General features: G+C 37.5%; 1 protein-coding gene across 4 annotated transcripts in view; it reads right to left on the bottom strand.

Annotated features, from left to right (window-relative positions):
• LOC117410940 (collagen alpha-1(XII) chain-like) overlaps positions 1–17,568 on the bottom strand; it is a 98,396-nt gene that overhangs the window by 38,547 nt on the left and 42,281 nt on the right. For all 4 annotated transcript variants that reach the window (XM_059025879.1, XM_059025878.1, XM_034017904.3 and 1 more), the window contains 13 exons: positions 16,830–16,975; positions 16,554–16,683; positions 16,206–16,342; positions 12,797–12,926; positions 12,057–12,196; positions 11,817–11,949; positions 11,678–11,704; positions 10,931–11,070; positions 5,652–5,781; positions 5,015–5,154; positions 3,943–4,072; positions 3,120–3,262; positions 2,195–2,324 (listed from right to left, as the gene is read on the bottom strand). In XM_059025879.1, coding sequence (XP_058881862.1) covers positions 2,195–2,324; positions 3,120–3,262; positions 3,943–4,072; positions 5,015–5,154; positions 5,652–5,781; positions 10,931–11,070; positions 11,678–11,704; positions 11,817–11,949; positions 12,057–12,196; positions 12,797–12,926; positions 16,206–16,342; positions 16,554–16,683; positions 16,830–16,975 — 1,656 coding nt within the window. The remainder of the gene's footprint in view (positions 1–2,194; positions 2,325–3,119; positions 3,263–3,942; positions 4,073–5,014; positions 5,155–5,651; positions 5,782–10,930; positions 11,071–11,677; positions 11,705–11,816; positions 11,950–12,056; positions 12,197–12,796; positions 12,927–16,205; positions 16,343–16,553; positions 16,684–16,829; positions 16,976–17,568) is intronic.

The raw sequence follows: 17,568 nt of genomic DNA, 5'->3' as shown, positions 1-17,568 counted from the left end.
AGTGGAAGAATCCACTGGCTTTGAATATTTTATTGCAATGCCTTAGGATTTTAATACAATCAGTTTAGTAAAAATGTTATAATGCACGTCTCACAATTTTCAACCCAAAACATGATTTGGAATGGCACCTCATTAAAATGAACTCAACCCTTGCTGTACCACAGTATAATTTGATTCATTACATTATAAAAGTACACTTTTCTGTGCTCAAGCATTTTCAAGAACTCTTGCTTTTTATTTTTCCCCCTAACCACATCCTGTCCACCTGTGACAGAAAGTTTCATGCAATGGTTTTTTTTTTTTTTTTTTTTTTTTAAACGCTGTATGTCTGCATTAGAGAAGTTGCCAAATTGTTACCTGCTATTAACAACTGTGGAAAAAGGTTTACAGATGTATATAAGCATAAACTGACATGTGTTTGTAGAGTACAAGGGTCTTTCAATACCATTTCCAGAAAACTCCACATACGATATCACTACATACCAGAAACCTAGACCAGATGCTCTGAGAGGAGCAGTCATTATCCAACAGGAAATATCCTGAAACTCACTTTAAACAGCCATTTCAATTCCATGCAGCCTGGGGATCCAGTACTAAGTACAAAACATTAACCGAAAAACATACTTTTTTTTTGTCTATAACACCATGAAAGTCAATTCCATATGTCATTATTTGCACATGATTGACCTTGTCTTTGGTGAAGTGCCCCTAGCTGGAGGAAATGACTGATGTGTTGGACATGTATTGTTCAGCATAATCTCCCCTCTGTTCAAAGTCCAGTCATTTTGCACCAGTCCTGTCAGCCTGCTTTATAGAAGCTGCGTGATGTTCCTTTATTCCAATTCCACACAGTTGTTAACAGGTCATTTTCAGTTAAGAATGTGTGCCAATAGAGACTTTCCTTCATATATGGAAACAATTACAAGTGTGCTGTAAGCATATCGCTAATGCAAATTATCATGAATTGTGGTATGTCTTTAACACACTGCACTTCCATAACTGAATCTCTTGTTAGCTGATGCGCAAGGGAGGCAAAATAAGCTGATCCCTGGAGCCAGCATTACACTTCAGCCATTAACACCAGACAGAAGGATATCTACATCATCATATGGAAGGAAACGTAAATGGATGGAGACACATATGGATCACATTAGTTTACTGTAAAGCTACGTCTTAGTTGGTGTTTATCTTGGCGAGAGCCGAGTTCAAATCAGCATGAAGTTTTAACATCTACTCTCGTGTAATGGAAATCAGGTAACCCTTTATTTGGTCACACTTTATTTTAAGGGCTGCCTATTAACTATTAACAACCACCTAATAAATATGTTAAAATGCATGATTTATTTTTCTGTTAATTGTTAGTTATTATATAATAGGCCAGCTAACACTGCAAACATCAGAGCCCTATGGATTATCAATTCCCAGTCAATCATATATTTGAAATCGGTTGAAATTCTTATTGTAGTAATGTTTAGCAATTTAAATCAGGTTTTTATTAGCAGCCGTCTCACCCACAATGCAGAAGAGCTGGGTTCATCTGCATTCGTGGTACAGAGCTTTTAACCTCATCTCACCGACGGGGAACAGAATCCGTAACGGCAGTGCATCACACAACTCTGCCCCTTACATTAGTTTAGAAAGATCTTCAGGTATAACCCTGAGCTCAAAATGAACGCTTGTTAACAGTTAATAAGCTAAACAAGCGTCCCTTAAAGTAAAGCGTGACCCTTTATTTACATAGCCACTATAAGTCATTATAAACAATCTATAACATGCTATTCATAATGCTATTACACTTGTGCCATTGTTTTTTTTTTGTTTTTTTTTTGCTATTGTTTATAAATCAGTTATAATAGATATAGTCTGTCTGTCTGCCTGTCTCACCAATTGTATGGGCTGGCGTTGCTTTTATAATACAGTTATTATACACTTTTGCCATTCTTTTTTTTTTTTTTTGCTAATATACCTAATATACAGATACCTAAACTAAAGTGTTACCTGTTTACAATACTCTGTTTCTATGTGTCCATGTTGTATTCACTATGCTACTAATTCCAAGTGCTTGACTACAACACATGTGCATTGGACAGATGAGGATCCAAGTCACAAACACACTTAACACTCAAGTCTCTATGGTGTCGAGTATTATTGTTGGAAATCATTCAGCGTAATTCACGTGCAGTAAACCTCTTACATGTTGTTCCCTGGGATGAGACTTGCGCTCCTTCTCCATCAGAATATAGAGCCACGACGTTGACAGAATAAGGTGTTTCCGGGGTCAGGCGGTCCAGGAATGCATTGTTGGTATTTCCTGGCACAAGCACCTATTGGCAATAAAGACAAGTGAAAACAATCAACACCACTATAGTATAATTATCCCGAGATAACTACAGCTACAATTTTACAACCCAGCACTTTTTATTGAGTGTGGAGAGCAGGCTGAATTATTTAGAAAAGTAATCTTACTGTATGGTCAAGAAACACTTTGTAAAAATTAAAATGGACACAGCTAATATAACAAATGCCTGCTCCAGAAATGATGCCGTTGTCAGCAAACAGACAGCCTTACTGTGCACCTGGTAATGCAACCCCACCAGTGGGACCCAATTACCAGTAACACAGGAATTTATAACTAGGGCAGAGTATTGGCTGGCAATAATATTGGCGCAGTACCATCCTTGAGAAAGACATGGTTTAGCCTTGGAATATTATTGATATGACGAGTTGTTTTTTATAGTGTTATGAAAGACTATCTGTCCTTCCTTCTGAAGCACATGCATAACATCTTAGAAGGTTGAGAATATAAAAAAGAAGGCAGTCAAAAGTTGACATCATCCACATGGAAATACAACATCTAAATTGCTTATTTCTATTACTTTGATCCCTCTCAGTATATGTATGTATGTATGTATTATTATTTTATTTTATTTGGACAAATTCCTTCAATGGGTCAAAATCTTTTTTTCTGAACATAAACTTCTTCTCATTTCTTTTTCAATAAATGAAAGTCTAACTGCTTTAACTTTTCCCTCCCTATTCCACACACTGCTCCCTCTGTATAGGGTGGTTATATGCTGATTAACCAGATTTTGTGGCATCTGATTATTGAAAGTACTCACAGACTCAGAAGGTCTTGTTCCACTCAGGGGAGCGTAGATGACACGATACTGCTGGACCTGCCCCACAGCAGGCTCCCAGCGCACATTCAGGGTGTTTGGAGTTGGATTGTAAACTTGGACATTTCTTGGTGAACCGCGGATCACTGTGAACAAAAACAAAACAAAATGAAAGCAAAGGCAACTTTTAACCCAGTTCTAAGGTTTCCACGGCTACCCTTATTATGATAAGTCCACTGGTTACAATATGACTATCTCAGCTCCAATAAACAGAATATTGGCAAATGGCTGATGGAACTGGTCCTAAAGGCTTCAAAAGCACAACGCAGCATATAATGCAGAATGTTACTAGGGTTACAGTTTAGCTTTAAATATGCAAATACATGTAAATACAGGTACAGCTTCAGGTACAGCTTCAAAAAAAAATATCAGCAATTTCAAAAACACTTGATAATAGAAAGTAAAACCTTTAAGAAACAAATGTCATACCATAGCAATGTTCTCAAGTGCGGTTTTTTTTAAGTGTCGTATTTGTAATTTGAAAGCACAGAACTTCCCACAAACAAGACAGAATTACTCATCGTATTCCTCCCCCCTCCCCCCCTCTTTAATGGACCAGTCTAGACACAAGGCACTTTGATGTTTCTGCTATTAATCAGCAGTTATTTCTCCACAAATACAAAGCTCAAAATGAAGGACTAACATGTTGAGTACTGAGGAGATTATTTTGTATTATATGCATGCAGCATTTTACCAGCTTCTTTATTTTAGGAACACATTTAACGGCCACTGCAATCTTAAAAGCAGCAATTCAAAATGAACATACGTGTCTTGCCGGTGCCAGAGAGTCGTCCACCTTCCCCTTCAGAATAAACTGGAACAACAGTGATAGTGTATCCGGTGTCAGACTGAAGGTTCCTTAGAACTGTGGAGGTCGAGCCTCCAGTCACTCGTACCTGTTCACAAAAAGGGCCGATTCAGATCACTCAGAATAAAGAACTGGTCTTATACTGTTTTGGTTTCAATTTAGAAATCAGAATGATATGGAAATAAATAGAACCATCTTTTAACACTTAGAAATCTTTGAAATTCATAGCACTGTAACCAGGGGAAACTATAAGAAAAGTCAAATATCAAACTATCCAAAGTATAAGATATACATACAAGTATAAGATATGCATATGTTTTTTGGGTGGCTAATAACATACATTGTAATAATTCAATGAATTAAAGGCACGTGTTTGCTATTATAAACTTGTAAACTTAGTATTGCATGCATAAAACAACTTCCAGCCATTCAACTGAAATCTTCAGGCAGTCAATGCAGTACAGTAAATAGAGTACAATTGCACACATTGTCCATTAAGGCCAGAGACCCAGCACATTTTCAGTGCATAGGGCTCAGTTTTATATCCAATGATCTAATATAATGTACATGCAAGTTTGTTACTTCTCGTGGACTAGGATCACTGAAAAATAAAAATAAAATCATTTACATATGTATTGCAGCTGGGCAGATATTGCAACTAAAGAATGAGGCGGCATTTTCCAAGCCCGCTGGTGTTTCCTCTAACCCCCCTCATACCCTGCGCACTGTGATTAAACATGTCTGCTACAAGGAAAAAGAGCCTCCAACTTGTGAACAGCAGGGTTTTACAGCTGTAGAACTGCAGAGAGCCATCAGACATAACTCATAAACTGCCAAAGTGATTTATAACCGCTCCAGCGTTGTACTTACTACCTGGAGACATCAAACACTGAAGAAAAGGGGGCGGTTCTGATGGAGCTGGCAGCTAAACTAGAACAACATGTTTAATTGAACACTGACTTGCACAGCCAGAGATACCACATGCAAAGCATAGCGGAATAGGGCAGAAGGAATGTAAGGTAACCCATACCATGTCCTCAGCTCCTCCAGTGGATGGAACATACAGGACCATGTACTGACGGACATTGCCTTCAGCAGGGTCCCACCTCACATTCAAAGTGCTTGTCGTTGGATCCGTTACTCTCAAGTTCTTTGGAGCACCAAGTGGCTCTATAATATAGAAACAAACATGATAAGAGTTCTAGTATATAGCACGGCGTGATAGAAATAGCTTTATTTTCATAGTGACGCAGCAACTTTTTTTGACAAAAATATGATATAATAATCCACATAGCACCAAGAAAATCTAATAGCCTAAAACTTCAGTCCACTTTCCCAATTGTTAAAAAGATATGTATCGCAAAGGTAATGGACAAATTATTGGAGCTATTGTAAGATACTACAGAATGCAATCCCAAAAGTATTCTCTACGAATTTTAAAATGTAATAATTTAAAACAACATAATTGGTTCTGGTATATCTACACAGTAAGAACATTGTTCACAAACCCTCAGACGATAACCTTCACATGTCATCTTTTTCAGAGAGGGGAAAACTCCCAAAAATTCAATGAGTTCCAAAACACTGAAAAGAATATGTAGTTTATGCTGTAAAAGACCAAAACAACATGCAAGTAGTTATACCAAACCGTTGTTTTGTATACTTACTGGTCTTGCCTCGGCCCGTTATACTTCCCCCCTCCCCATCCTCGTAGACTGATGTTACAGAGATGGTGTACGGTGTGTCTGAGGTCAGCTTCTGCAGCACAACGCTGTTTTGTTTGCCTCCCACTTGTGTCTGTAGAATAAGGCAATTCAACATTAATGCATATAAACCTTTAGAAAATGAGTAGACGCTAAACCCACTCACACCCGCTTTATTCTTGACAGGTGTCTAAACTAAAGCTGTAATAAAACAATATGTACATGGCCACATAGATTTCTTGAAATAAAAATTAAAAAAGAAGAAGAAAAAACTTGCACAACAAATTCTAAAAATGTTGATAACAGTATATCCATTATCATTAACAGCTTACTCCTTTACAGGGTCGCGGTGAGCCGGAACCTAACCCGGCATACACAGGGTGCAAGGCGAGACTACACCCTGGACGGGACGCCAGTCCATCGCAGATAATGGTATATGTGATATTAAATATCATAATATACACCATCATTGCATTTAAGTATGTAACTGCTTATGAAATAGCTTGAATAAGATTTGTTATAGAAAAATGGGAAATACATTTAAATATAGCCAATCACACTTCAAATACTGCAAGCCAGCTGACGCATTTCAAAATAGACACATTTTTCAATGTAATTAGTTTTTTTTCTTTTTTTTTCTGTGTCTTAACATGCTTACTATTCTATTTGAAATGTTCAGGAAAGGTGCTGTTCAACACCTGGCTGCTCTGTCATGTCACACTTACGGACGTGCTCAAATTTGTTGGTACCCTTACAGCTCATTGAAATAATGCTGCATTCCTCCTGAAAAGTGATGAAATTAAAAGCTATTTTATCATGTATACTTGCATGCCTTTGGTATGTCATAGCATAAAGCAAAGAAGCTGTGAAAAGAGATGAATTATTGCTTATTCTACAAAGATATTCTAAAATGGCCTGGACACATTTGTTGGTACCCCTTAGAAAAGATAATAAATAATTGGATTATAGTGATATTTCAAACTAATTAGTTTCTTTAATTAGTATCACACATGTCTCCAATCTTGTAATCAGTCATTCAGCCTATTTAAATGGAGAAAAGTCGTCACTGTGCTGTTTGGTATCATTGTGTGCACCACACTGAACATGGACCAGAGAAAGCAAAGGAGAAAGTTGTCTGAGGAGATCAGAAAGAAAATAATAGAGAAGCATGGTAAAGGTAAAGGCTACAAGACCAAATCCAAGCAGCTTGATGTTCCTGTGACAACAGTTGCAAATATTATTAAGAAGTTTAAGGTCCATGGAACTGTAGCCAACCTCCCTGGGCGCGGCCGCAAGAGGAAAATCGACCCCAGATTGAACAGAAGGATTGTGCGAATGGTAGAAAAAGAACCAAGGATAACTGCCAAAGAGATACAAGCTGAACTCCAAGGTGAAGGTACGTCAGTTTCTGATCGCACCATCCGTCGCTTTTTGAGCGAAAGTGGGCTCCATGGAAGAAGACCCAGGAGGGCTCCACTTTTGAAAGAAAAACATAAAAAAGTCAGACTGGAATTTGCTAAAATGCATATTGACAAGCCACAATCCTTCTGGGAGAATGTCCTTTGGACAGATGAGTCAAAACTGGAGCTTTTTGGCAAGTCACATCAGCTCTATGTTCACAGACGAAAAAATGAAGCTTTCAAAGAAAAGAACACCATACCTACAGTGAAACATGGAGGAGGCTCGGTTATGTTTTGGGGCTGCTTTGCTGCACCTGGCACAGGGTGCCTTGAATCTGTGCAGGGCACAATTAAATCTCAAGACTATCAAGGCATTCTGGAGCGAAACGTACTGCCCAGTGTCAGAAAGCTCTGTCTCAGTCGCAGGTCATGGGTCCTCCAACAGGATAATGACCCAAAACACACAGCTAAAAGCACCCAAGAATGGATAAGAACAAAACATTGGACTATTCTGAAGTGGCCTTCTATGAGTCCTGATCTGAATCCTATTGAACATCTATGGAAAGAGCTGAAACTTGCAGTCTGGAGAAGGCACCCATCAAACCTGAGACAGCTGGAGCAGTTTGCTCAGGAAGAGTGGGCCAAACTACCTGTTAACAGGTGCAGAAGTCTCATTGAGAGCTACAGAAAACGTTTGATTGGCAATCAACCTCTAAAGGTTGTGCAACAATATATTAGGTTAGCGGTCCCATCATTTTTGTCCATGCCATTTTCATTTGTTTTATTATTTACAATATTATGTTGAATAAAAAATCAAAACCAAATCTGATTTCTATTAAATACGGAATAAACAATGGTGGATGCCAATTACTTTGGTCAGTTTCAAGTTATTTCAGAGAAAATTGTGCATTCTTCGTTTTTTGTGGAGGGGTACCAACAAATTTGAGCACATCTGTATATACATTTTATGTGTTTTCATTTTGAAGATAAACCATCAACAGTGTGCTCTTCAGATTTTTTAAATGAGTGGGGCAAACCACACTGTTTTATTTTGCTGTGTAAACCTTAATAAAATGAAATGTGACTGCACTGTCCTGCTACATCTGTTTCTCAAGAAAATACATCACATACACAGTACAATAGGTTAAAAGTCAGCCCCAGGACAAGTGGAACAGTTTTCAAACCTAATGTGCATTTCTTTCCAGATTGAACATTAGCTTGTCGTTTGTGTTATATAAAGCTTAATTATAAAGACAATACATTTGACTACTTATTACAGGGTTGCAAGTTCCTTTGAGGAGGACCGATAATTGAACAGGACATGTCAAAATGCCTAAATATTATCATAATAATAAACTATTTAGCATTATATTCCTAAATGACCTTTAGCAGTACTGGGGTTTGGGATAGGGGAGTCACTGCAGACCCAAGTCTTTCCATTACATGCGTTGGAGTTGAAAGAGTCTCTCCTCTCTTAGGGGTTAATAAAGCTGCACAATTGGTGCATGCATACCAATCGAGAAGTACATGACACATGCAATAACTAAAACAAAAAAAAAGCTTCTTTTTAAGTTATTTTATTTTTCAACAATGTTGCCTGGAAGTGTTTCAGGAAGCTTGGCACCACGTCCATGGCATGATGGAGACTGCAGGCGCTGAGCGACACAGCTGGGGGTTCGTTTGCAGTGGATTGAAAGGCATTCCTTATTATTGGCACATAAACACAACAAGAAATCATTATTCTGTTTAATTTTTTTTTTAATTAATTTAACTTTATCAATAAAGTGTTATGTGATGGCTTTGGCCTATATTTGACATGTTAAAAGATTAATATATTTAAATGGCTGTGTGTGTTACTTTTAATACTGTTTCCATTTAAAAAGAGGCAGCCAGCCCGTTTAGGGAACAGGAACATTTGACTTAAGAGTATTTGGTTTGGCTCCTGTTTTAACTCTCTGTCAGTGTGCAAATGCAAGCCCAATACCACTGCTGACATTTGGTATTGCAGGTGTCAGACTGCTCAGTAAATGAGGTTTTCTTACATATGAAACTAGCTTAATCAACAGGGTCTCATAACAAAACACTCTCCGGTACTGCTGGCATGCTGTCATTGACCTGAAGGCTTCATCTCTACAGCAGTCACTGATTACTTAATTGCAAGGTGGGTCAGAGCTAGAATGACTGTGTGTCTCGTCTACATTTTCAGATGACACATCATATAAAGATACAGTACATTCTGGAGGAAACCTCATACTTCTCACTAGCAACTCTTAACCCCGGCCACACTGCTTACATCTGTGCAATTCATATGAATTTTAAGATAAAGCAGGTTAATAATCTGTCTCACACTTCAATACCTAAATGTTGAGATTAATTAGGATCAATAGCTACTCTTCAAGACAGGTTTAAGGCATGTTTGCTACCCTTTCCAAATATCAGCCTGGGGAACTCAAATGTAAAGTTTAGGGTCAGAGTCAGGGCAAACTCAAAGCAAGTGCCTAATAGAATCACTGTATGAGGCACATTCTTATCAATCTTCTTGGCTAAACTCACTCAGCTCAGCTTTATTTTTTTTATTTGGCAGGCGTCTTTATCCAAGATGCAGCAAGTTAGGATTACAACACTGTAATTCTCATAGTTATTGTCATAGTTTATTATAGGTTTGTTTTTGTTTTTTTCCCCCCCAACACAGCTTTTTTCCTTACATTAGAATTGTAGTGATTCAAAAGTTAAGGGAAGATGCAAGTGTCATTTAGAGGAACTGTTCAAAACATTATCAGGCAGAAAATTCATGGGAAATCAACTCCAATCCAATCCATTTACTTGTATTGAATGAGGCAGCTTGAGTAATGAATAGACTTCTATCACAGCGACACGATTCTTTTAATACACTTCACGCTGTAGTGCTTGCTTTTATATGTCTACATGCAACCACTGTGTGCATACCGTACTCAGGGTATAAATACCACTTTACAAGAGGGTGCTAAATTAACCGTTTAGGCAAATTTAAAATGCTTTTATCTTTATCTGGTACAAAACTGTGTGAACAGATAGTCAATCAGTCGGTTTGTGTTGAACAGCATATTCTTTAGCTGTTACAAGACAATTTTACATTTGTTAGACAACACTCCCATGAGATAAACATCAACAGAGAAAACAAAACTGAGGCCTGTTAAGAAATGTTAAGCTTTTACACCCACCAGCTCGAGCAACACTACGTGTTCTTGGAAACATATAAGTTTCAGAAAGCATCGATTTAGCAATCAAATGACATTTATGCAATATAAAAGAATAGTTAGACCAATCATTGTTACAGGCTACATCTCCCACTCCCTCCTCCATGTCCGTTGCCATGTCTGCATATAAAAATGTGAACCACATTAATCAATAGTGTAAAAGGATTTGATACAATTATATTAGCAATTCTGTGCTCGGAATCTTCATTTTAAGATACCCTGTTTATGTCAAATACAACTGCCATATCCATTAAGAGTTACCAGAAACCCACCAATATTCCTCAATATTTTGTTTTATTACAAGAGACTGCCATAGTGCCATTTTGAATCTAGATTAAATAACAGTATTTAGTCAGATATATACCCATAAGCTACAATTTAATAGCTGCAATTAATTTTTATTCTCTGATAACAGTGTTTGTTTGTTTTTTTCTCCCAACACCTTGGCAACATTCTTAAAAATCTTTAGGATTTAAAAGCATAACAGCCCCCTGTACACTTGAATAAAAACCAGAAAGATTAACAGCCCCCTGTACACGTGAATAGAACCAGAAAGTATAACAGCCCACTGTACACTTGTAAAACATACAGACATTGCTACATTTACCGTGAGCTCAGGATCTCCTCCTGTTGGCACGTATGCGACCCTGTATCTCAGTACTCTGCCGATGGCAGGGTCCCACTTGACAGTCAGGGTGCTGGAGGTGGCATTGTACACCTGGAGGTTGGCCGGGGCACTCATTGGGTCTAGGGAAAAAAATACATGACTATGCATCACAACACAGTCACTTACTATGAGGATGCACTATCAAAATAAATGCACTGTTTATTTGCAAGTTTAAGCTAACAAAATAATTCCTGCTAGTGCTTATAGGTCTCAAGCATGCATTTTAAAAGAAAAAATAAGTGATGTAGCATTTTTAAAAATAAGTGTGTAGAAACGTCTTTAAAAATAAGTGTTGTAGAAACGTCTTTAAAAATAAGTGTTGTAGAAACGTCTTTAAAAGTAATGCTAGCTGGTACAACACTGGGTTAAATGAAGCTCTCATTGTGCTTGCTTTGTCTCCCAGCAAAGTCTGTTACTGTTTCACTTCTACGGTTTCTTTACCTCAGTAGTTTCTTCAGATTCAAAGCGTGTTAGTCAATAGGGGAATGAGCTGTACTTTTGAGACATGGCGAATGGAGGTTCATGACAGGTAAGATTCATGAAATTATTGTGTTAGCTACAACCACTTTCAATGTAAGAACTATAGGGAACCCAAAAGTGATAGTTATGCACAGTAATATTGCTACGCTTTTAATGCTTACTGTTAATAACTGTCCTCTTAAAAAAAAAAAAAAGAAAAAACCTTACCTGGTGGTGGTGGTTTATATTCTGACACTAGAAAATAAATGAAAAAATGTATAAATAAATGCAACGCAATGATAAAATAATGAACATTTTCTTTACAAGGTTTTTGTGGAAGTATTTTCATTTTTAAAGTGGGGCTTACAGGTACGCTGATTGCCTATTAGGTCTTCGCTTTCCGATTCATCAGGGTAGATAGCAGTGACATGCACTTTATACAGAGTATCTGGAGTCAGATCCTCCAGCAGTTGGTTGTTTTCGTCACTGTTGAGGATTGCCTGAGAGGAGAAATCAAGCTGCATCAGTCTAACCCTAAATCAACTGAAAACATTGTTTTAGACATAAGATGCTGACACATCAACAACAATATTGCTGTAGTCCTTACATGTTGTATGTCTGTGCCTCCCTCTTCCACCCAGCTAATCCTGTAGAGTGCCACATCTGGAGCCCCATGGTCCCATGTAGCCCTAAAGCTGGTCTGCGTCACTTCAGAGAACTGCAGATTTGTAGGTGCCGGAACAACATCTACACATAGGGACAAAATATGCAATATACTTATTTTATAAATGACTTTTTTTTTTTTGTAATATACAGCCAGATGTTCACAGTTAATCCTCATACAGTCAACTCGATTAACTGGGGTAATGGAAGGGAGGAACGCCCCCCGAATAAAACAAAAACACAGATAATGCAAAACCTACGAAAACATAGACAGCATACTGTACTTCATTTATAGTTTCTTAAAGTAGTCGGGTATCCTTGATTTCTTCATTTATTTCCTCTTAGACAAACTGCTTGAAAAATCAGAGCTACTTGTGTATGAAATCAACGCTTCCTCCTTTTTTAAATCACAAACCGTCTGTTCACCAATTCCATATTCCACTGAAAGATGTGTTACAGGACTACCTTTTTTTCCAGCTTCTCAACTACTTATTTTTGAATTGTTCAAACCAAGCATTTACGTTTACTTGCCGACATGTTTAGTCACTGAGCCGCGCATGGGTAAAAGAATGTGCGCTGTACAAGGTGAACTGGATTTGGTAAATTTGGATTTTGGTTCAATTGGATTTGTTACATTGTTTTTGTTATAAAGTAAGTCCCTTTTGATTTATTATAATGCCTTACCGGTGGTTGCTTGTCCCATCATTGGTGCTGCTGGTCCTTCATCATATACAGGAGTAACTGCTGCATCATATTCAGTTTGGGAGATAAGATTCACTAAAACATTTGTTGTTTGTCTGCCATCCACTTCAATCTGCAAAACAACATGATTAAAATGGTCATATATTTCATATCTTAAATACATCTGTTAGCATTTTAGAGCTCTGGTCCTATATACAAATAGCATGCCAAGGGAATTTCTACAAAAGATTCCTGGAGCCACATTTCAGTACAGTTACAGAGTTGATGCTGTTACATCGGGCAATTTATTTGACTGTTATTTTAAGGATTAAAGGCCAGGCACATGCTTGCCATATTCAGCCTCTAGTAACCTACTACTAAGGTAAGCCTAGAATCTTGCAGACCTCCACCTGGTGGATCCCTCTGCTAGGTCACAAGGAACTTTAACCTCAAAACACACAATTAGAATTCTAAGGTATAACTGCTGGAAACCAAGTAGACCACATTCCATTTCAGCATTCTAGTGTCTTCTGCAGTGCATTGGTTATTCCTTAATAATTAAACCTAGACCACCTACTGCAAAAGTTGATGACACCACATAAAAGTGTCAATCTCTATTATAGCTAATATTAAGAATGCAACATCAGGAACACTTGGTTACAATAATGACCATGCGCACATAGGGGTCTACTCAATTGATCTCAAAAAGATGTAAATATATAAAGCTGACAATTAAACCAATTAAAAGAAAATTGACTTTTTTGAAAACCAAAACATTTGTTTTTCTTCTTTTGTCTTAAAAAAAATGGTTTGGGGTTTTTGAATGGTGTTGATATTAAGATCCGCCATCATTATGATCAACTGAATGACCCAATAGATATACACACCAAACAGAGAGGAAGAACATCTCAAATTAGAAACGACAGCTATAATCAGTAACAATGGCATCTAACAGTGGTTCCCAGAAAGAAACCAGAAGCTTTGTTATGGTAGGGGAGGTATTCCACATGCTCCGGCCAACATATGGAAATGAACAGGAATGATCAAATGTACCAGATAAAACTGAAATTACAATCTGCTAGCATTAAAATCCACAATCCTTTGTGCAAGCCTTTCACTGTGCCTACACTGTCAGTACTGTACTGGGAATCACACATGGAGTTCAGCTTCTGTATTTCATTCATCCTGTGTCCTGTTGTCTCCATCAGTGTCCTCTGGCAAGAACTTGCTGCATGGTTAGCTTTCATGGTCTTGCAGATTCTCCAGCTTGTGAACTGCCCTGGCAATGCCAGTACCCCTGCAGCTTATCCATTAAAAAGGATAAGTATCACAAAGTCAGTCATATACAGTATATATGTATTATATATATTTACTTGTACATCCATAGGCCTTGTACATTAACCAGCTTTTGCTATCTTTCACCCACTGAAGTATCTGATATGTGAAGATGCAAAAGAAAGCAGGAAATCCAATCTGTCCACTCTTTTGACACTTTCAATAAAACCATGGGTGTTCTGGACCAAGTCCCCAAAGAAGATTAGCTAAGCCTTGCCTCAAGAGACGCCTTGTATAAATATCCTCAAAAAAATATCCAAACAAAAAAGGTCAAAGTGGATTATAGCAATGTTGTGTTTGTGCAGTCCTTGATCCAGTAATATGAAGTTTAGTTTATAGAGAGGTTTCTCAGTAATTCCTCAGGCTAAACCCTCATGTGAAGTTTGCTGAATATAAATCCACAGAGGCAAAAACAGTATTATCCATTACCTCCCACTGTAGAAATTATGATGTGTGTCCTGGAGCAATTTACTTCAGGATAAAGTGTTCAGCTGGGGCCAGAAATTGCAGCCAAAAGTCTTCAGAAGTTAGCACCTTCAGCAGACCAAACTCATAAAACATACACCCCACGTAATTAGAAGAAAAGAGGCATTGTTTTTTACATGACTGCTTTAAAATCCCCTATGCTACCTTGTCCACAAGACACAGCGGTTATGCAGTACATCAAGCTGTTCCCAATGTGTTAGGAACAATTCCAATTACTCCTGAAAATGGGTTAGCCAAGTCATTTTTATTATCCCCTGATCGAATTTTAAGGCACATATTATTTACTGTTTCTCAGATATCAACCATCTTGCTTGAACTACTTGTATTTTTTTTTTAAAACATCTTTAGCAGGTTTAAGACTGCATCGACCATTTTCAATGCCACTTAATCATGCAAAGAAGTCCCAATTAAAATGCCTCCCCCTCCAAAACTCTGAGTCACTTTAAGGCATGTACAAGGTATGTCTGCATTTTCACAAACAGATAGGAGATTCCCTTTAACCTGAAAAATACATAAATACAGTATTGTTTTAGAAGTAGAATGTTAATGCAGATTTAATTTTGTTTGATTTTATTTATAAGAATCTTTAGGGGTGCCAATAATTCTGACACCTATCGTTTTGAGAAAATGTTTTATTACTTGTTAATAAAAAACTTTTTCTCTGAGCAATTGTATTAGAATAAAATAATATGGTTTTCCCATATATTTGAGCATAAAATATAGCTCATTACCTGTGTTGTTTATTTTATACAGTTTTTATCTTTATCAAGGGTGCCAATAATTTTGGAGGTGACAGTATATTATAGTAGAGTCAATTATCCAAACTAATTGGGACCGATACTAGTTAGCATAATTGATTTGTATGGGCTACAGGTATTAATAATTATGTTTTAATTAATTACTGTAACTTTTTTACTGCAATTCAGTAAAACTTTAACACCTATAGTTCTGGTAATGAAATACTGTAATTAAACGTACCATATACCAAACTTTGAAAATCATCAAAGAATACAATTCAGTACAACCTTTACACATTGCAGAACTTTAGGAATCATTAAACTTCAAAAATTCAGTAAAATGTTTCTATACTTTGATACTTGCTGTTAAGGCATTGCAATAACATGCAATTGAAATGAATAAAATAACATTTCTTAGCTGTTCAATAATAAAGACAGGATCTCCAGCCCTTAATGACGAAACAGAAGAAAAATCAAGAACGAGGTGACTGTTTTAATTTGCTTAACTGCAACAGTTTAAAGCACACAATGCCCCATCGAAGGTTTTGGTGGTCTGAATAATTCTGTAACTTTCATTTGCCTCAGTCTGCTGGACCTTTTTTTGGCAGCTAAATCTCAGAGCCTTTTAAGCAGCAGAAGCTGTGTGCGTAATACACCACACGTAACTCATCATGTGGCTACAGGTGCGTTCGGTTGATTAGACGGTCAAAGACTGGATAATTGACTCACTACTGTATATATAATCTCAGCTTATACAGTTGTAAACACAAAATAGAAATACACCAAACAGTGCTGTAGATTGGGGTGGAGAGGTTAAATAAACAACTTGAAACAGCTAGAATGCTTCCACTCACCTCCTTGGATTCTCCATTATTTGGTTTGTATGTGATGATGTACTTGCGCACTTTGCCTGGAGCTGGATCCCAGGTTAGTCTCATCGCACTGTGTGTCACTTCTGTGATCTGAAGCTCTCCAGCTGCCGGCAGTGGCACTGAAATATACAACGGTGCAGTTTTAGGGTAGGACAACCGCAACCTCAAGAGTAGTCATGTCTCTACCTCACCATTTTTTTTTTGTAAAGGATTGCAAGCAGTGTGTAAAATGTAAGATTCCAGAAACAGAAGACACACAGAGAAGCTCAGACTGAGCTGATTTGAAAGGTACAGGAAACACTTAAGGTTGTATAATAAAATGAAGCGTACATGTCACTTCCTGTGAAGTCAGTGGGTCACTAGCTGCCTCATTGTGGAGTGCGAAGATGGTCAGTGTGTATTCAGTGTTGGGGAGCAGCTGTTCCAGTTGAACATCTGTCACATCATACCCAACCCTCAACTGAAAGAAACAAAAGTCAAGCACAGTTGTGAACAACACTTTGAAAACACTGTTTTTATTAGTTTTACAATTTATTAAAAGTGTGGCATTCCTTAATTTCCTTAAAAACGGCATTCAGTGCTAGTAAAAGAAATGCTGTATGTTACCTCCTTTTCCACTGCTGGTACTGTAGCATTAACTGGTTCATAGAGCATCAGATAGCCAGTGGCTCCACTTGCTGCTTCCCATTTCACTCGCATTGTAGTTGTGCCGATATCATAGATATTCAGATTTCTCACAGATGACAGGGGCACTGCCAGGACATGTGGAATACAGAAAGGCAATGTCAAGAAAAGTCAACATTAATTAATTAAACACATCAATCAAAACAGCACATCCTCCTCCAGGGCAGCAGTGTGGAGTAGTGATTAGGGCTCTGGACTCTTGACCGGAGGGTTGTGAGTTCAATCCCAGGTGGGGGACTCTGCTGTTGTACCCTTGAGCAAGGTACTTTACCTAGATTGCTCCAGTAAAAAAAAAAAAAAAAAAAAACTATATAAATGGGTAATTGTATTTAAAAAATAATGTAATTGTATGTAAAAATAATGTGATATCTTGTAACAATTGTAAGTCGCCCTGGATAAGGGTGTCTGCTAAGAAATAAATACTACATTGTAAACAAACTTGTAAAAAACTGAATAGACTTAATATTTAAACAAGTTAACAATACAAAAATGCAAAACTTAAAAAAATACTTTGTGAATACGGCACAATATTACAAAACCTGGACCCTGCCTCAGCTGGAAATACCGTATCAGACATACAGCTGTGAAAGTTGGCTATATCAGAATCTCAGGTGTAGAGGAACAGTGATGGATTGATTGATTGTCAATGTGTGTAGGAACG

Source organism: Acipenser ruthenus, chromosome 6, assembly GCF_902713425.1.
Source record: "Acipenser ruthenus chromosome 6, fAciRut3.2 maternal haplotype, whole genome shotgun sequence".
Classification (NCBI taxonomy): domain Eukaryota; kingdom Metazoa; phylum Chordata; class Actinopteri; order Acipenseriformes; family Acipenseridae; genus Acipenser; species Acipenser ruthenus.
The sequence above is the reverse complement of the archived record's forward strand: the minus strand, read 5'-3'. Positions and strand labels throughout refer to the sequence as shown.